Below are 20,236 nucleotides of genomic sequence, written 5' to 3'. Positions count from 1 at the left end.
GTAAAAATTATACATTAAATAGATAGGTAATTTTCCATAATATTATTTGCCAGTCTTGTATTTCCACTCTCCTGGTAGATAGTGACTAAATTGTAGGCAGCATGTTTCTTCAATTTCTCATCCGCGTAATCGTTCAAAACTTTATAGTAGTTTTCAACCGCTATCGAGACTAAACCCAGGAGATGGAACGCTCTACCGAGATTGTAATCTGCTTCTTGCCTCTCTAATTCAGTGTACATCGTGCTTCTTATTTCATAGTACCTGTAGATGTATCGAAGACCGTGAAGGATTTGATAGTGTCTGCTAGCAGTCAATCTCTGCATGGACCGATGTAAATGACTGAGACCCATCATCAGATTAAGCATGTAGTCATCAGGACAATCTTGCTCCAATCTTGAGAGATATTGTAGTGTAGACAAAAATCCTCGGCTAGAATACAGTAGCGTGGCATAGATGTAGTATAGATAGGGCGAATTGAGCTTTTGTGGATTAGAAACGGCTTTGTTGGTTATAGATGCCTGACCGTTGATACGTTTTCCATAACGAATACTATCGAATGCCTTCAATTGTCTTAGGAAAAATTTCTGGTGCACCGTTGAACTTAATATGTTCAGTGAAAGCTGTCCTCTGGTAAGTGAATACATGAAGACCTCGAAAACTTTTCTATTGAATTGAAACTGATTCAAAAGGTTTCTCAAATTCTCAGTTAATTCCTTTTCATCACCTATTTGCAGGATAATGGCCAATTTCACGAATTTCATCATTTTCGATCTCTCTGGGTTTTGGAAGAAGACATTCACTTCCTGTGCTGTTTCAATAACACTTAGACCATCTTCTACATTTTGATATTTCGTTATTGCTAGAGAAAGATCCATAAATAATTCAAACCATTGATCGTACGTTAACCCTCTCAATTCCGTTGTTGAGGTTAGAGTCACTCTCTCTTCCATGAGCGGTAACCCATCTAATAAATTATCACCTTCTGACAATTTCGACAATCTTTCGATCTTGTAATCAATTACTTTATTAAATTTTCTAGTTCTTCTGATGATACCCACAAATTTCTTTGATCTGCTTTTAACGAAGTAGTTTTTAACGCTAGAAAATACATCGACCAGATCTGATACCGTATCAATCCATAGAGTCCTCTGTGTAAGATCCCCTCTTTCCATTCCCTTTTTATAAATGGCCAGCTTCTTGTATTTGTCTAACACTTTGGATGTAATTCTCTTCTCACGCTCTTGTCTTTCCCTTTCTGCATCTTGAGGGGTCCTCTTCTTCTTAACACCCGTTTTTCTAAACATGCTATCTTCAAGCAATGGCTTCTCTGAAGGTTCCTTGTTTGAAGGCTGGGAGGTCTCTCTCGTATCTTCCACACTGATAGCCATCTCCTGATCCGCTTGGCGTTTCCTAGTTTCTACCACGTCAAGTAATAGTTGATTAAAAGCGGCAATATCACCTAGATGATAATTAACTTCTGCTAGGACCAATTTTTCTTCCAAATCATTTGGGTCCAAGGATACTACTTTCTCATAAAAGCTCTTGGCTGATTCATAATCCTCAACTTCCTTGTAGCATCTTGCCAATGGTCTGTACAAATCCAAAGTACAGTACTCTTCAATTGCCAGGAGTGGCGTAAAGAAGTCGATGGCTTCCTTGTGCTTTTCACCTTTGGATAAAGCAATGGCGACTTCAAAGTACAAATCTGCGATGTCTGAGAAATTCTCGTCATAAAGAAACTGGAAATGGTTCAACGCTTCCACGACATTATCGTTATTCAATCTAAGTAGTCCCAATCTGATACGAATATCAATCGGAAGGCCATAGGACTTAATTTTTTCAGTTTCTGCTATAGCGTCAAACCTACTATTCTTGAACCTACGATCATCGAATTCAGAATCATCATTGACATCATCCCAAAACACTTGTACTTCACGGTGCTCAATCCAGCGAGCGCATCTCTTTATAGTTTTAATTCCTGAACTTCCACCTGCGGTTAGCTTTAAGAACAATTCTGCTAAGATGTTCAATGAGGACCAATCGAATGGAATACAATTGTGTCTCTTGTTGATTTTTTTCCAATTGACACCAGGATACATTTGCATATCTTCGGCGTTTTGAGATTCGTAAGGATTTTCTTCTTCATCATCTTCTTCGCTGTTTCCACTGATATCATCGTCTTCTTCTTCATCTGAGGATTCCAGTGCATTTTCTGAAGCTGCTATGATGGCATTTCTCCTACGAACATTGGCTTCAAAAATTCCTAAATATATGTCAATTGCGTCATTTATACGGTTGTATTCCACATAGAGCACCGCCAACTCTCTTAGAATGTTGCCATCCAGAGGGTTATGAGAATATAGACGTTGAAAACCTTCAAGGGCTCTACCGATTTGGCCAATCTCCTTGTAAAGCAGAGAGCGTCGATAAATACACTCCCATTCTTCGTGATTAATATTAATAACACGAGAGTAACAGTAAATGGCTTGGCGTATGTGACCTAGGTCCGCTGATAGGACAGCTACAATTTTCCAAAATTCCCAATCTGAAGAGTTCAAGTGTGCCGCTAAAAACCATGAATTACAGCAATCGTTCAACCGACCCTGTAGTTGGTAAATATCACCTAATGTTTCATAGGCGACGAAATTTTTGGCATCCTTCTTAATGACTTCATTGTAAACTCTTTCAGCAACTTGTAAATCGCTTCTCACAAACGCCTCGTTAGCTTCTGACAGCAATTGAGCCACTTCAGGTTCCATGACATGGTTCCTGCGAGCCCTTGGTTGTGGTTTGGGTTTCCCATCCTTACGTTTTCTCTTGACCTTGAAATTGTTTGCCTCTCTGATAGCATCCATGAAATCTTGTTCATCATCTTCAGATACTTCACCGTAATCTGAAAATTCTGCTAAGAGCGACTCATCACGATTACCAGAATGGTATCCTTCAGAATCATCGTCTGAAAACAGACCTCGATCGTTCTCATCATCGCCATTGATCAGAACTTTCAGATCATCGATATTGTCGTAATAATGCTCTTCATCCCCTTGATCCTCATCTGGATTGTTTACAAGCTCCACATCCACGTTTAAGGAATCGCTCATCGCTACAACAAACTTCGATGGAGTGCTCTATTTGTTTGAAAACACTCCAAGGGCAGACATCCTTTAAAGTTCCTTGAACTTTAGATTATTTTAGAGGTGAACTATAGAATCAACACCTTCCTAAACTGGAACTTTCTTGCGTATATAATGATGATTGCATTAGGTAAGTGTGAACAAATTAGGTAGTCACCTTATAAAGGTGGCAAGTAGTTAGTTTAAGATTAACCTTTAAAACCTTTAATGAATGAATACATAATGGTAGAGTAACTGTTACGAGGCTGCTCTATTTCAAGACTTCCGTAAGAAACAATAGAATAAAAGGAATTTTAAAATCATGTTTTCCGGAATCAGTTCCTTTGGGGGAGGATTCGTTAATATCCCACAAAAATTTGAAGAGTTCTTTAGATGTTATCCAGTTGCCATGATGAATGATAGGATAAGGAAGGATGATGCTAATTTTGGTGGTAAAATTTTCCTACCACCAAGTGCTTTAAGTAAATTGACGATGTTAAACGTTAGATATCCGATGCTTTTTGAATTGACGGCTAATGAAAATGGTAAAGTGACACATGGTGGTGTTTTAGAATTTATAGCGGAGGAAGGTAGGGCCTATCTTCCTCAGTGGATGATGGAAACTTTGGGAGTCCAACCTGGATCACTTTTGAAGATCGGTTCTACAGATTTACCACTGGGCCAATTCGTTAAGATACAACCACAATCGGTGGATTTCCTTGATATAACAGATCCCAAGGCAGTGCTAGAAAATGTGCTGCGTAAGTTCTCCACTTTGACTGTTGATGATATCATTGAAATTAACTACAACGATAGCTTATACAGAATAAAAGTTTTGGAGGTAAAACCCGACACATCATCGAGAGGTGTGTGTGTCATTGAAACTGATCTGGTCACTGATTTCGCTCCACCGGTGGGTTACGTGGAGCCAGATTATAAGGAACTCCAGAAGCAAAAGGCAGAAGAGATTAGGAGAACCAAGCAGGATCCATCTGCGCACGAAAATGGATCCATGTCAAGAAGAATCAATTATAAAGGTATGATCAAAGATCATCAGAAAATTCAATCAGGTTTCGTAGGCGATGGTCAAAAATTGAGTGGTAAGCCAGCAAATAAAAGCTCAGAACCGGAAGATTTTTCTAGGATTAAAATCTCTCTTGATGATGAGCCACTCAAATTGGATTTGCCTGAGGGACAGCTGTTCTTCGGGTTCCCCATTGTCCTACCCAAGGATTCTGAAGAGGAAGATACTCAGATAAATAAGTTTCAGGGGCAAGGTCAATCACTGAGGAAGAGTAGTAAGAGGAGAGACAAATCCGATCATGAGAGTTCTAAAGCAAAGGCACCAAGAAGTCCGGAGGCGATAGAAATAGATTGATTATTTAGTTTGATTTAATGAAAAAAAATGAATTTATGGTCATGATGATCTTGTGAAAGTCTGGTATAAAATTGAAGATTCTTGAAAGTAGAAAGTCATCTATATTTGTAACGAGGGAACCAGTAACTTGATCGTCTATTATATTACTCATTCTTCGTTTTGTTGCCAGTCAGGATTTTTTTCAATGCCAAAGGTAGCTCGTCATCAGATGTATCTTCATCATCTTCTATATCAGAGTCCGTATCGCCAAGTGTTTTGTGCTTCGACAATCCATTTGGACCACTCACTTGATCGCTAACAAATCCGATGGAAAAGGCCCTTTTCCTGAAGGAACCAGGAAGCCCTCCAGTATTATTTCCAGCCTTATGTGAGGCGATTCGAGCCAAATTGAGCGGTGGCTCACTGTCATCCGGCTGCAATGCCACGGGATCTTGCTCTCCGCCAGATAAACTACTAGCCGCCGATGATGCGACACTCTCTGATATATCAGGTTCCCTGCTTGAAGGGGGACGCTGTTGCTTCTTAGGACGCTTCCCTTGGATGAAGTCATCGAAGCCGGTGGCAGCTTCAGCTGCCCAATCTTCGTAAAGGGGACGTGATAGAAATCCGTATTTGAATTCGTTGACACCCACTAAGATTTTGGTCAAATTACAGAGTTCTTCCACATATTCTATGATTTCCTCGAAGGAGACTGTAGATGCATTCCAGGTTAAAAACCGTTCCTTTAAGGCAAATTCATGAATGTATGTTGCATGTCGAGTTTTTTCACTTTCGTTTTGCCTTTTAAAATTAATCATTATTTCATGTTCGTCATTAATGTCATTATCTTGAGTTTCGCTAGACTTTGATATGGGATTTCCGTTGGACAATTGACCACTGTAGTTTTCTCGTAGTGCCCTGCGAACCATATTGATGAGTCTGCGCTGAGCAATTCTAGGACTAGGTAAGAATTGAGGTAACGGTGTTTTGTTTAGGAAAGCTTCCTGAATGGCTCTCATCAAACAACACAAGCTTGCGATAATTTGTCTTCTATATGGATAAACTACCGAATTCAACTCCTCGATGATGGCAGAACCGTTTTGTTTCCTCAAAAGCGCCGCATTATCTATTCTATCCAAGATTTGTCGTAGAATAAAAATGACTTGCGTAAATACTTTTCCCAGTTCTGTGTACTCACCCTTTAATCTCGGTTCCTGACGGGCTAAACCTTTGTAAGCATCAGCTCTAGATAATGCAGCTCTGGCACTTTGGGAAACTTTGGCCATCCTTTTGTACTTTTGCTCACTTAAACTTACTTTCAAGGGTTCACCTTCCAATCCAGAAGCATATAGAAGCTGTAACTCTGATATGCTACCACATACGAAGGCAATTTCTTGATTTAACTCGTCACGAGCCTTGGATGGAAACATTATCAACTGCACTATCAAAGCAACACCACCACCATAACCAACAGCAAAGCATCTTTTGGCCCAAGCTGTCAGAATGGTATCGTGTATGGAGCTCGGTATCGCAGCCGCTAGCAGTACAATATAAATACTGATAATACCGATGATAGCGGCTTTCACATATGGGGTACCTAAAAAGTAATAGAACCCAGGAGCTGCGCCGATGGCAGTGATGACAGTTTCTAAATAAGGGTCGGATTGATGCTGACCTGCTGCATAAGACAAATAAGCCCATGAAGATCCAATAACCACACCAAGCATTCTCAAGAAAAAAGACCAGAAGGTATCCCCCACAGAGGGTTCTACACAAAGAATGCAAACGAAACCTACCCAAGCACCATGAAACTTGACATACCAATCTCTTGTCTTTGGGACAAACATGGGGAAAGATGCCAACATCAATGCAATGGCAACTTGAAATCCAAATCTGAAATGCGCTTTAGATCTTTTCAAAAATCTGTTCGTTTTTATGAAACAAGCAGTGAAATAATAATTAAGGCTCTCGAAAGTTGTTCCCTCCTTTTTTTTAAAAGGGTAAGAATTATCTGATTCCAGGTTAGAGGATAAAGTAGCTGGTAGAGGTAACTCTGCGGTTTCTTTTAGATCTCTTAGGTTTTTGTCACTCTCCGCTTGTTGTAACAAAAGGTCTTCCTCTGCTACAGAAGGTCTTCTTGTTGCTACAGCACCAATGCTTTTATTTTGCTGAGTAGATATACCACCTTGGAGACCTTCGTTTTCGTTTATTGGATTTGTCTTTGAGTAAGTACCCCTGATCCAAATTTTGAAAGATTGGAAACTGTGCAAAAATGTAAACCATACACTTTTACCGCGTAACCAACCTTTTGCTTCCCTGGCGCTTCTGGTGGTATGCACTTCTTTGCTATGATCCAACAGGTTGATCACGAAATTGGTGGTTTCTTTGAAGTTCATTAAAAAGGAGGAAAGTAAAAACATTTCGTCCTTAGGACGTAAGAAATCGATTTCTGACTTCAATAACTCCTCTCTGAACTCCCTGTCGAAGTCCAATAATGCCTTCTGAAGAGTGTTCTTACGTTCATCAATACAGAAATCTGTGGGTAAGTCCTTCTTATTCTTGTACCGTACAATTTCATCACTATCCTTAAATATTTCCGAACCTTTGGCTCTACTCAAATCAACATCGTAGGCATGTGCTAATAATATCTTGGTCAAGTATACTGACTCACTTAAAATTTTGTGCAAATTGTAGATGGATGGCCTTAGTTTCCTAAGCACTCTATCAAACCTCTCAAAATGCGCATATGCAATCTCCTTGTCAGTTTTTATCTGTAAAAGATCACCCTCTCTATTCTCATCTCTACTTAGGAGCGTAAATTCCAATTGGCATGCATTAATTAATCCATTGATATACATGCTGCAGGATTTAAACGTTTCGATGATGGGTTTCAATTGTGTTGGAGATACATATGAGTAGGAAATCTCGTAGATGCATTCGTGTAAAACCGTAGAGCAGGTACTCACCTTGTTATGTATGGTGGGTTTCGATTTCAGTAGTTTCGAGAGTGATTCTGGTGATTTTCTATACAGCGACTGGCTTTCTTTGAGGTCGATTGAAATGAAGAAATTCACAGAATCATCAATGGCCTTATGAATCAAATTCATAGTGTCAATGGTCGTATTACCTAAATAAGTACTACCAAATTCTGGAAATAGTACCAAATTAAAAAATAGTGACATGGCAATACCCAAATAGAATGGAACCGTATAGGCCTTTGTAGTAGCACTGATAGGATCATCCAATGGATCTAGAAATGCGAAATGGACCACTAGAAACAATGGAAAGACCATGGCAAAATAGTGATGTGATAACGATCTCATCCAACCATGGAAGAAAAGCATAAACGTTTCGAAAACCGCTAAAACTGCTAATGCAGATTCATACCGTACGAAATGGTTGGCATATTGTTCGTCCTCAGTTAAGTGCTTCCAATTGTGTCCAAGACATCTCTGTGCCAAAAACCTACCAAATAGTGCATATGATAATCCCAGGACTAGTCCAGTCAAGCAAAACATCATAGCTTGGATAGTACCACTAATTCTACGACCTGGGTGGGCCATAACACTAATCAATGGTAACATAGCAGGCTGCGCACCTAAGTGTTTCCTCACTTCGGGAATCAAACAGAATATGAATGCCACTGTAGAATTAACAGTACATTTGAAAACCTTTTGAGCCAGCACTCTATCAATGGGAAAATGCCTTAGCCACCACCTCTGCAACCTCTTCGCTCGTGTATTCATGGTTTCTTTCATCTTTATCCCGTTTGTATCTTGTTTGTTGTCAGTTGAGAATCATTTGATAGTCGTCTTTTTCGGATTAAATTCTTATCATATATATACAATATATCGTAAATCTAAAAAATAAGGGCGAACTTTCCAAACCATAACCATAATCATAAGGAACATATGTACAGAACTATAAAAAAACCTCTATATCACTCCTTGGGATTCTACAGGGCATATTAGTTCATCGTGATCACCTTTCAAATCGAACTCACTGATTCCCACAGTACCTCCAAATTTTAGAAATCTTGAATACTGCGATTCCTTTAGCTTGTTAACTTTTGTCGTTAAATCCGGCCAGTATATCTCATGCTTGTAGTGGAAATTCAATTCACCATTGTAGAGCGCATCCAATTGAGAAGGCTCGATGTACTTTTCAAAGGGCTCATCAAATATTGCCTTTTGCCTAGTTTCTGGATCTAAAAATGGATACATCATTTTGAGAAAGGCCCATGCAAACCAGGGAATATTAACTAAGATACCTTTACCAAGCCTTTCTGGATAGTGATTTTGCATAACATTTAATGACAACTTCGAAATAGACATCGGTGGCATCTTATCAGATATGATGCCAGGTTCTTTATAATGCTTGAAATCGATTAAAACCGTTAAAGAGTCCACACCTTGGGGACAAAACGTGGTAGCTGCCTCCATCATGTAGATCAGTTGTTGAACTTGTCTAAAAGAAGCTTCAGTGTTCTGACGTCCATTCTTCATGTACAACAATGGCCTTCTCTCTTGATCAAACCCCAGTATGACTTCTTTACCAGTTTCGTTTTCAGGTGCCACTAAATCCGCGTCTAATGGTTTCGCATCTTTACTTAATAGTGTCAGCCCTACTTCTCTTCTCCACACTAAACTCTCTTCGAGCTTTTGAATGGACACTTGAACATTTCCTTTATTACCTTTCAGATATCTCAACATGCATTCTCTCGTTAACCAGAATTTTTCCTCAGACACCAGTGGTAATAGTTTCTTGCTCGAAGTATTTACAGGTATTTGCAAATTTTCATTCTGAAAGTGCCTTAATATGGCTTTATAAGCTTCCCAAGTGGATCCTAGTAGCTTTCTAGGAGGGTTCCCACGACCATATCTTTCCGGGGGTGTCACAAATGCACGATCACATGGAATCGAGTTCTTCTTGTTGGCGTTATTAGCCGTGTCCTTAGATTTCTTGTTGAACAGACCCATTGATCTTGTTTTATTCAGTGGTGATAGAAGCCATCCACCATCATGTTAAGCACTCGAACAGTATACATGGTAAGATCTGGCCTCCCCTGAGATTTTTAGGTAGGCTAAACTAGGTTAGGTTACGCGCTTTCTTGCCGGGTAACGACTTTCCTGTCCGAACCAACCAGGAGAGGTTGATAGGACTGTGTAAATTATACGATTTAAGCAGCTCAGGAAGAATCTTTAGGGGTCCGGGGCAGGCTTCAATCGATTTGCACGGCTCTATTTGCTACCAGGGACTCGATTCTGGGCTCCAATGGTGTTTGTGTGTGATTTTTGTAGTAGCTAATTGGTATACGAGGTTGAATGCCTGTCAAAGGCGAAGGTAAGATTTGGTCCTTGTAGCGCTTATAGATGAGTCTAGAGTCTGTTGGTGATTGGAATATCACGTATGCCACCATTGTGGGATCTCCTGGTCTATTTCTTGTAGAATAGTAAATTGAGTGAATGGGTACCCTGAAAAGGGATTCCAGATGGGATCGAAGGACTTCTTCCTGAAGTACTTTGATTTTTTCACGGTTGTTTGTTTCAATTTCTAATCTTAGCGTAGAAGAATCACAAAATGATTGTTCAGATGGAGTCTGAGGTGACCAATTGTAGGAGAGATTAAAATGCTTGAGCTTGCGCAAGTATTCACCATATTTTTGAATGGAACTGAAATCCGTAGTCCTATTCACATCTATATTGGTAGCGGTATCCTTCTTTTCACGTCTTTCCAATCGTGCAACCCATTCACCTCTTTGACTTTGTTGCTTGTTGAGAGCTAGTTGTTGATCCCACCACAAGTCGTATTTCCCTCTTAAATGATCATTAGTCAGTATATCCGCCGCAAGTGAAATTAGGTGGAATTTGTGAATTACTTCTGTATCTTCAGGGTTCTTATCAGGATGGTATTCAAGAGCCAGTTGTCTAAACCGTTTTCTTAAATCAGAGCTCGACGCTTTTCTGTCATCAAATCTTAGCACATCATAAAGATCAATTTTATCGTCATATATTTGCTTCAACTCTGCATTTTTCATTCTGTCTATCTTTCTCCAGTTTTTAAGTAAAGTGCGCTGTAGTTGTTTAAGAGGGATACAAGAGAAGAGAAGTAGACGTTTATGAAATTTTAAAAGGTAAAACTATACAAGTATATTTTCAAACTACTCAGTTTATCCCATAAGCCACATTAAGATACTTTGCCATAGGAATCCATAGACGAAGAGGAAATAATTGCATTTCTTGACAGTCGTTTTTTTAATGCTTGCCATATCATCCGTAGATACGTTGAATAAGTTAAACTTGACTGATCTTAACAAAAACACACCAAACGCTATGAAAAGGTAACTTTTAATGAAAATGGACAGCGCGAAATGTTGGCTTGGGAATAGTAGCACTAAAGTCAGTGGGATAAATTTATAGCCGACGTAACAGATTAATTCAGTGAAGCTTGCCGTGGGGGAACTAGTGTTGACTAAAAGGTACAATCCCAACTTTAAAATAACTAAATCCAACGCTACAAACGCCAGAGTGGATGACAATTTGTAGTACAAATTTTCAGGATTAAATGAGCCTTCTAACCCTTTTTGAACGTTCCACACAAGGATGTAAGTGACCAAGCCCATAATTGGAATATAAAGGTCGGGGGAATTAACATCATCTTTTGGTGGTAAGAAAACAATTGATCCTGGTCCTTGCAATTGCGATCCCGGTAACCTCTGCCAACTGCTCTTGTTGTAGAAGGGAAGCAAAATAATTTTCAGTTTGCGCAAAACGTATGCTGTAGTTACTTGGAAATAATGTGAAAGTGAACTCGAAGTAGCTTTACTCACCTCTTGAAATTGTGAGAAATTCTGTTGACCTATGAAATTGGTAAATGCAGTCTGACCTAATTGATATGCCATGGAGGTACTTGGATCAGCAGGGTAAGCTTGACCTGGCGTAGCACTTTGAACACCTGGTTGTACACCTGGTTGCACACCACTGTTGGGAACACCCTCATATGCATCTCGAGTAAATCTATCATTCACGCTCCCTTGAGCTGAATAGGAATATGGATTATATGACATACTGGAATCAAAATTCTGTGGGAGCTAGACGAAGGAAAAGAAAGGAGAGATCAAGCCTGATGGAGCAAAGTAAATTATTAGCAGTTGGAGATAATCAACACCACGCTTTAGATATCCACCGCTTTGGTGACTTTCTATCGTTTAAAGGATACACTATTTATTTCACTCGTAGGTTTGAATCGAAGGGTCAACCGAATACTCTACGGATTTCATATTCGTACTGTATGATATAAAAGGGGACGCGTGACGCGTAAAAAAGCTCATCGAGTATTAAAAGGATGGATCTTTTCAATACTCTCACTTTAAGCTTTGGATAAAGATTAAGATACCGTTGAAATCTGATTGTTGTAGCGGTTGATACCATGTCAAATACAAGGATAGGTGGTGCTCTTCCAAACAACTATGCACTGACTGCTCAACAGCTCGCAAGAGCAAGCAAAATCAATGAAATAGACGATATGATGGGGTATGAGAGTTACGTACCTCCACAACACAATGAGAGGATAGATGTGAACCATTTAGAGAACGTACCAGGACGTGTTGGGTGGCTGATCAATATGCATCCTACTACTGTTACTTCAGAGTCCATGACAGGTAAGTCCGAATTTGCAGGAGGTATATCGGCGGTAGATTATTATTTCCTGGACGAAGAAGGTGGTAGTTTTAAATCAACTGTGAGTTATGACCCATACTTTTTCGTGAAATGTAGTGATGATTATAGAGTGCAAGAAGTGGAGGAATTTCTCAAAAAATATTTAGAATCATGTGTTAAGGAAGTGAGCGTAGTACAGAGGAAGGATTTGAAAATGGATAACCATCTCGTGGGGCTGGAAAGAAGTTTAGTTAAATTGACATTTATAAATTCCAACCAATTGTTTGAAGCAAGGAAACTGTTAAGACCAATTTTGGCACAAAACGAGAACAATAAAGTTCAAAAAAATACTTACAGGGTACATGTACCTCATCGTACTAGTAACAAATTTGAAGATGCCAAAGCACTGATAGAAGACATTAGAGAACACGATGTGCCATATCACGTACGAGTTTCGATTGATAAAGATATTCGTGTAGGAAAATGGTACAAGGTAACGTCAGCGGGTTTTTTCGAGTGTGCGGAAAAAGTGGCATTCGCAGATCCAGTAGTCCTAGCGTTTGATATTGAAACGACAAAGGCGCCTCTGAAGTTTCCAGATTCTTCTACAGATCAAATTATGATGATTTCTTACATGATAGACGGTGATGGTTTCCTAATAACCAATAGGGAGATTATTTCTGAAGATATTGAAGATTTTGAATACTCGCCAACACAGGAATTTTTGGGTAATTTTGCTATTTTCAATGAAGCTGATGAATTATCACTTTTACAAAGATTCTTCGAACATATTAGAGATGTAAGGCCGTCAGTAATTGCTACATTCAACGGTGATTTCTTCGATTGGCCGTTTGTTGATAATAGAGCAAAGATAAATGGATTAGATATGTATGAAGAGATTGGCTTCGCTCCCGATGCCGAAGGTGAATATAAATCACCTTACTGTTCTCATATGGATTGTTTCCGGTGGGTCAAACGTGATTCTTACCTGCCACAGGGTTCGCAAGGTTTAAAAGCTGTGACTCAAGCTAAATTAGGTTATAATCCCATTGAATTGGATCCTGAGTTAATGACACCTTATGCATTTGAAAAACCACAACAATTATCAGAGTATTCGGTTTCTGATGCTGTGGCCACGTATTACCTTTACATGAAATATGTTCATCCGTTCATCTTTTCCCTCTGTACAATTATTCCATTAAATCCTGATGAAGTTTTGAGAAAGGGTACTGGTACTCTTTGTGAAATGCTTCTTACTGTGCAAGCATACAAGGGTAATATTTTATTGCCCAACAAATACACGGATCCAATTGAAAGATTCTATGATGGTCACCTTTTGGAATCAGAAACTTACGTTGGTGGACACGTCGAATCTCTAGAAGCCGGAGTGTTTAGAAAAGACATTAAAAATCACTTTAACATCGATCCAGAAGCCATTGATAACCTTTTAGAAGAATTACCGCATGCATTGAAATTTTGTATTGAAGTAGAAAATAAAACACCTATGGATAAAATAACGAATTATCAACAAGTGGAAGATGAAATTAGATCTAAATTATTGGACTTGAAACATAATAATAAAAGACACGAGTATCCTTTAATTTACCATGTGGACGTGGCATCCATGTATCCCAATATTATGATTTCTAATAGACTTCAGCCGGACAGTATGAAGACTGAAAGGGACTGTGCTAGTTGTGATTTCAATAGACCTGGTAAGAATTGTGATAGACGTATGAAGTGGGCATGGAGAGGTGAATTCTTCCCTGCGAAGATGGACGAATATAACATGATTAAAAGAGCATTACAAAATGAAACTTTTCCAAATCCTAATAAGATGTCCAAGAAGCAATTCTTAACATTTGATGAGCTCAGTTATGCTCAACAAGTTTCACATATTAAAAAAAGACTGACAGATTACAGTAAAAAGAATTATCATAGAATAAAAGCATCCGAAGTGGTGGAAAGGGAGGCCATCATTTGTCAAAGGGAGAATCCCTTTTATGCCAATACTGTGCGTGCCTTCCGTGATAGAAGATATGAGTTCAAAGGTTTAGTCAAAAAGTGGAAGAATAAAAAGTCTTCACTTGATAAATCTGACAAGCATGGCAGAGATGAATCGCAGAAAATGGTTATTCTTTATGACTCTTTGCAACTGGCACACAAAGTTATTTTAAATTCGTTTTATGGTTATGTTATGAGAAAAGGTTCCCGTTGGTATTCTATGGAAATGGCAGGTATCACTTGTTTAACAGGTGCAACTCTAATTCAAATGGCAAGAAGTTTAGTCGAAAGGCTGGGAATACCGTTGGAATTGGACACTGACGGTATATGGTGTACTATTCCACAATCTTTTCCAGATGAATTTAAATTTACTCTCGAAAATGGCAAGAAGTTGTCGCTGTCGTACCCTTGTTCAATGCTTAATTACAGAGTTCACCAAAAGTTTACCAACCATCAATATCAAAATTTGGTTGACCCAGCTAATTACAAATATGAGACGCTCAGTGAAAATTCCATTTTTTTCGAGTTGGATGGTCCTTATAGGGCAATGGTTCTCCCTACTTCTAAAGAAGAAGGTAAAGGTATTAAGAAAAGATACGCTGTTTTTAACGACGATGGTTCGCTGGCCGAACTTAAAGGTTTTGAATTAAAAAGACGTGGTGAATTGCAATTAATCAAGAACTTTCAAGGAGACTTATTTAAGGTCTTCTTGGAGGGTGATACCTTAGAAAATTGTTATGCCGCTGTGGGAAAAATTGCAAATAGATGGTTGGATATTTTGGATTATAAAGGATCCATGCTAGAGGATGAAGACTTGGTCGATTTGATTTGTGAAAATAAGAGTATGAGCAAAACTTTGAAAGAATACGGGGGTCAAAAGTCAACATCCATTACGACGGCTAGAAGGCTCGGTGAGTTTTTGGGAGAGGAGATGGTCAAAGACAAAGGTCTTCAATGTAAATATGTCATAAGTGCCAAACCATTCAATACTCCAGTGACAGATCGTGCCATACCGGTGGCCATCTTTTTGGCAGAGACTTCTGTTAAAAGGTCATTTTTGAGAAGATGGACTATGGACATGTCGCTAGAAGACTTCGATCTCAGAAATATTTTAGATTGGGGTTATTACCGTGAGAGAGTTGCATCAGTTATCCAAAAAATTATCACGATTCCTGCAGCTTTGCAAGGTATTCCCAATCCAGTTCCTAGGGTTGAACACCCACCTTGGTTGCAGAAGAGAATAGCCGCCCAAGGCGATAAGTTCAAGCAAACTTCCTTGAACAGGTTCTTTGTAAAGAAAGATGATTCCCCAGCTAATGGTCGTGTTAAAGATATTGAGGACATGTTCACTTCAAAGGAAGGTGAGCAAGCTACACGGAAAGTTGCAAAAGTTTCTACCGCTAAGAAAGTATCGAAGAGGAGAAGAGATGAATCTAATCAAGTTGAAGAAGCACTGGTTTTACCAACGGAAATGCCCTCCATGGATGAAGATTATGTTGCATGGTTAAATTACCAGAAGATAAAATGGAAGATTCAAGCTAGGGACAGAGCCCGTAGATCACAACTGTTTGGTGAATCAAATAATTCTGTGGAGAGAACTGCACTTGGTAGCATGATTAGGAAACAGGCTGAATCATACGCAGATTCTACTTGGGAAATTTTGCAATATAAACCATCAGCACAACCTGGTGTTCTGGATGTTTACGTGAGCATCAATGATAAGATTCAAACTTTGAAGTTCATCATTCCGAAGACTATCTACGCTAAATTCAAGATGACACCATATGCGGAAATGAAGTACTGTGTTTTGGAGAGGACCAATGCCGTATTGCCTAACAGTCCAGAAATGAAAGATACTTCTTCTCAAAATCTTTACAAAATTACGTTACCAGAAAATGTGTTTTTGGAACAAATTGAAGATAGTACGAGTAGTTTGAATGATGAAAATGTGGTAGGTATATTTGAGGGTTCCATCACTGCTACGGAAAGGGCAATCATGGAGTTGGGTTCCACGGTAACGTTCAAATCCAATACTGTGGGCACTTTGGGTAAGGGCCTACAGAAAGGTTTTGATATGAAAAACTTGATGACAGAGGAGAGCGATAGATATCTAAACAGGTTTTCTATGGCTGTAAGCTATCTACTCCACGTTCCTACGAATATTGGCTACGAGTTTTTCCTAATGTGCAACTCTTGGAGTGAAACTGTGGAAGTTTTCTTCATTAAGCCTTCCGCGCAAGCTCACGATATAAGCGCTTCAAGCTTGGAGCAGCTTTACAAGGACGCGTATCTAAAAAAAATATCCAAATTACAGGGTTATTCTCGATTTTTCGACCTGAAGGACCATATGAAGTTTGAGCTTCATGGTTTTGTTGATATTGCCAAGCTCTACCGTAAGATCACTAGTCAAATCAATCAACAAAAGGAAGACAAAGGGTTCCAATTCCTGTTGATGTTACAATCGCCCTATTCATCTAAATTGTTGAATGCTTTAAGGGTTTTGAATCAAGTTCCTATAATTGAAATTGCAATGACAGAGTTAATCTTGCCTCGTTTGAATTGGCAAGGTGCTCTTAACAAAAAGTTGATTTCCAACATTTTGTCTTGTGGTCCAAGGCTATCCCACTTGGTCACTTTGTCTCAATTCAGTAATATTCCATTATGCAACCTGAAAGTCGACACTATGGGATACATTATTGATATCTTGTATGCTAGAAGGTTGAAGAAAGAAGGAATGGTTATGTGGTGGAACGAAAATTCTCCTTTGGCAGATCACGGTGGTGTCCAAAAAGATTATGATCCGAATACTGCATGGCTGCAAAATGATTTGGAATTTCCTGTCATCAATAATGTTGGCGTCTATGACAAGGCTGTTCTTGAAATCGAAATGTCTAATTTAACCGTGAACACGGTCTTAGGATCTGCATTGATCACCGAAGCGGAGGGTTGCGATTTGGCTGAGGCGGATGCAGAGAACGATGCTGCATTAAGAGCAACTTCATCAATGGGTGCCTTTGTTCAAGATGCGTTTTCCAGCGGTTCTTTGGCGGTTCTAAGAAATATGCTAAAGGATTGGTGGGACAGTGCATTAAAGGATAATATGATTGCTGATTTGCTTGTAAACTCATTTGTGAACTGGGTTCAAGATCCCGACTCCAAGCTCTTTGACAATGCATTAAGGTATCATGTTCACAATTTGACCAAGAAATCTCAATTGCAATTGATCAATGAGTTTTACAACTTAGGTTCCACTGTTGTCTATTCAGACAGAAGCCGTCTTTTGGTGAAGACTAAGAAATACTCTCCTGAAACTTGTTATGCTTATGGTCAATACATCATTAAAGCCATTAGAACGAATCCCGCCTTTACCTATTTGGATCTAAAGATTGATAGGTATTGGGATCTACTTATTTGGATGGATAACTACAATTTTGGTGGATTAGCTTGTACTGAGATCCGGGATAAAGAAACGCAGGATTTTAGAGCTTATTCGCAGTGGCATATCCGGAACTTTTTACCGCCCATATATCAGCAGGAATTTGACGATTGGATGATGATCATTCTTGACAGTATGCTTAAAACAAAGACACAGTATTTGGAATCTAAGACAGGTACACAGAGGTTAACACAATTGCACCATTTGCCACAGGATAATAACCCTGAGAATGAAGAAAATGGCCCGTTGACCAATTTTACAGAAATCTTTTCAGGTCCTCTCATCAAAAGAGTACAAAAATTATACAGAAATCAACAAGAATTTATCTTGAATCCCAGTTATGCTTCTGACTACGCATTTCCTGTTTTACCTGGTTCCAACACTGTATCAAGAAACCCACTACTCGAGTTGGTTAAATACCTATGCCATATCATGCTTCTGTGTAAAGAAACTATCCTGGAGGTGAGATCATTGCGTAAGACGTTGCTCAAGATCTTTGAAGTTAGGGAATTTGACAAATCCTCTGAATTCACAGATCCAGGTTCAAAGTTGGTTATTTCGGGATTGTTATGTGAATACTGCTTTTTTATGAACAATATCGATTTTTGTCAAGGCGGTACTACCCATTTCGCATGTGCTAAATGTCAGAGGAATTTCGACCATACCCTAATTCAGGAACATCTGATCTATAAGCTGCTGGCTGAGATCGACTCATACTTGACTCAAGATTTAAGATGCTCCCGCTGTCACAAGATTAGGCAAGATTTGATGAGTCCTCACTGTGATTGTTCAGGTAAATGGGAGGGAACCATCTCCAGCGACCAAGTACAGAAGAGCTGCAAGATTTACAAACAAGTGGCCCAATTCTTCGATTTTGATCTTCTTCTAACCGCCCTTAATGACATCAGTAGCTGAATCTTGGGTTTATCTTATTTTTCTTTTTCACTCTTTTTTTTCAGTTATAGCATTTAATAATATGTAATGTACGGAGTTAAACATCAACAAATTTCAAAGATTTGAAAAGAAAGACCTTTAAGATTCGAGTATATCGTCGTCTCGAGGCCTCGAAAGTTGATTGAGAGTAACCACTGGAAATTGCAATTCTTCTAAAGGAGAGTTCATGTCGGAGGTAAATGATCTGGTATTATTTCGAGATTACCAGGTAGAAACATTGTCTTCATTTTTGAATGCAGATCCCAACATTACTCCTCCAAACCTGGTTATACAAGGATATAGCGGTACTGGTAAGACGTATACTTTACAACAATTTTTCGCTGTGAACCAATTCCTTATAAATGTTTGGTTAGAACCAATTGAACTAATTACTTGGAAACCATTTATGCAGGCGGTGGCTAGAACTGTTCAAAATAAGTTGAAAAGTACCTTTGCCAATGTTAAAACACCGGATTATGATCCATTAGATGTAGAAGAACCATATCTTTTGGTGAAATTTCTAAGCAATCTCTTTGAAAACTATCAATCCTTCTTGGAGGATTCCATATGTATTTTCCTTGTCTGTGATGGATTTGACAGTTTACAAGATCTGGATGCTGCACTATTTCACAAATTTATTAGCCTCCACGAATTGATACCAGTTGATTCAAAGATCCAATTAAAAGTGATTTATACCATACAAGATACGGCATTTATTGAAAGGTATTCATCCCATAATCTTCCGCTAATAGTTTTTCCTCGATACAACATGGATCAGATAACTGATATTTTGGTCTTTGCCAGAGCACAAGAATTGATTGAAAGTGAACCATTAAGACGAAAAGTTTTACAAGGTCAAATTGATGAATGTACAGATGATGAATTTTTAGGTGTTGCCATCAACTTTATCAAATTGATTGTTCAAGCTTTCCATTCATACACAGGAAATGACATCTCTTCCCTAAACGATTTGATAGATTTTAAATGGGAAAGTTATGTGAACAAGATCAATAGGCAAAACATGTTTGATCCCTTAGGACTCTATCGAAGCGCCATCGCTATCTTTTTAACTACAGACGATAGTTTAAATGCAGACTACCCCGAAAATAATCAATCGAAGGGTGCAAATGAAGCCACTCAAACTTATGAATTATCACCCATATCGAAATACCTACTCATTGCAGCTTATATCTGTTCATATCTTGAACCTCGCTATGATTCTAGTGTCTTTTCAAGGAAATCCCATGTTAAAACCGGAAGAGGATCCTATGGTAGAAGGAAGAAGATGGAAACTAATCCGAGGTATCTTCAACCTTCTCTTTTCTCCGTTGAAAGGTTATTAGCTGTATTCCAGGCAATATTTCCTGTAGATACTAAGGCACAAAGAGGTTCCTTAGCATCTCTTAAGGAGGATTCATTAATGAGAGCTAATGTCGAAGTATTTCAAAATTTAGCAGAATTACACTCGTTGAAATTAGTAGCAACTACTGTTAGCAAGAATATTGATTTCTTGAACTATAAAGTTAAGTGGAAGGTTAACGTGCCGTGGGAAATTGTCAGTGAAGTTTCTAAGTCAGTTAATTTTGATGTGGGACAGTACTTTATTGGAGATACATGATTCAAGGAAATGAGCACAATTGATAGAAAAATAAAAATGTTAACATTAATAACAACAACAATAACTAATGATGATGGTAATGATGATGGTAATGACGATAATAATTTGGTATCTTTT

At 38.8% G+C, this 20,236-nt stretch overlaps 8 protein-coding genes across 8 annotated transcripts; 3 read left to right on the top strand and 5 right to left on the bottom strand.

Moving 5' to 3' along the window:
- Positions 1 to 14: 14 nt before the first annotated feature.
- On the bottom strand, positions 15 to 3,101 carry TFC4 (transcription factor TFIIIC subunit TFC4; the record flags this gene model as incomplete). Its single annotated transcript, XM_002497875.1, has 1 exon — positions 15 to 3,101. The coding sequence occupies one exon, from the start codon at positions 3,099 to 3,101 to the stop codon at positions 15 to 17; it is 3,087 nt and encodes a 1,028-aa protein (XP_002497920.1).
- A 334-nt stretch (positions 3,102 to 3,435) lies between these two features.
- On the top strand, positions 3,436 to 4,491 carry UFD1 (polyubiquitin-binding protein UFD1; the record flags this gene model as incomplete). Its single annotated transcript, XM_002497874.1, has 1 exon — positions 3,436 to 4,491. One exon carries the CDS (start codon positions 3,436 to 3,438, stop codon positions 4,489 to 4,491), a length of 1,056 nt encoding a protein of 351 aa, XP_002497919.1.
- A 143-nt stretch (positions 4,492 to 4,634) lies between these two features.
- Positions 4,635 to 8,228, bottom strand: ZYRO0F16500g (uncharacterized protein; the record flags this gene model as incomplete). Its single annotated transcript, XM_002497873.1, has 1 exon — positions 4,635 to 8,228. The coding sequence occupies one exon, from the start codon at positions 8,226 to 8,228 to the stop codon at positions 4,635 to 4,637; it is 3,594 nt and encodes a 1,197-aa protein (XP_002497918.1).
- A 177-nt stretch (positions 8,229 to 8,405) lies between these two features.
- Positions 8,406 to 9,449, bottom strand: PDR17 (phosphatidylinositol transporter; the record flags this gene model as incomplete). The annotated part of the gene is made up of 1 exon (XM_002497872.1): positions 8,406 to 9,449. The coding sequence occupies one exon, from the start codon at positions 9,447 to 9,449 to the stop codon at positions 8,406 to 8,408; it is 1,044 nt and encodes a 347-aa protein (XP_002497917.1).
- A 242-nt stretch (positions 9,450 to 9,691) lies between these two features.
- CWC23 (U2-type spliceosomal complex subunit CWC23) lies at positions 9,692 to 10,507 on the bottom strand (the record flags this gene model as incomplete). Its single annotated transcript, XM_002497871.1, has 1 exon — positions 9,692 to 10,507. One exon carries the CDS (start codon positions 10,505 to 10,507, stop codon positions 9,692 to 9,694), a length of 816 nt encoding a protein of 271 aa, XP_002497916.1.
- Positions 10,508 to 10,639: 132 nt separating this feature from the next.
- On the bottom strand, positions 10,640 to 11,536 carry YIF1 (protein transporter YIF1; the record flags this gene model as incomplete). Its single annotated transcript, XM_002497870.1, has 1 exon — positions 10,640 to 11,536. One exon carries the CDS (start codon positions 11,534 to 11,536, stop codon positions 10,640 to 10,642), a length of 897 nt encoding a protein of 298 aa, XP_002497915.1.
- A 362-nt stretch (positions 11,537 to 11,898) lies between these two features.
- POL2 (DNA polymerase epsilon catalytic subunit) lies at positions 11,899 to 18,483 on the top strand (the record flags this gene model as incomplete). Its single annotated transcript, XM_002497869.1, has 1 exon — positions 11,899 to 18,483. One exon carries the CDS (start codon positions 11,899 to 11,901, stop codon positions 18,481 to 18,483), a length of 6,585 nt encoding a protein of 2,194 aa, XP_002497914.1.
- Positions 18,484 to 18,688: 205 nt separating this feature from the next.
- ORC5 (origin recognition complex subunit 5) lies at positions 18,689 to 20,119 on the top strand (the record flags this gene model as incomplete). Its single annotated transcript, XM_002497868.1, has 1 exon — positions 18,689 to 20,119. One exon carries the CDS (start codon positions 18,689 to 18,691, stop codon positions 20,117 to 20,119), a length of 1,431 nt encoding a protein of 476 aa, XP_002497913.1.
- Positions 20,120 to 20,236: the final 117 nt, after the last annotated feature.

The sequence above is a fragment of the Zygosaccharomyces rouxii genome (assembly GCF_000026365.1).
Source record: "Zygosaccharomyces rouxii strain CBS732 chromosome F complete sequence".
NCBI classification, from domain to species: Eukaryota; Fungi; Ascomycota; class Saccharomycetes; order Saccharomycetales; family Saccharomycetaceae; genus Zygosaccharomyces; species Zygosaccharomyces rouxii.
Note: the sequence above shows the minus strand (reverse complement) of the source record. Positions and strands in the feature narration are given on the sequence as shown.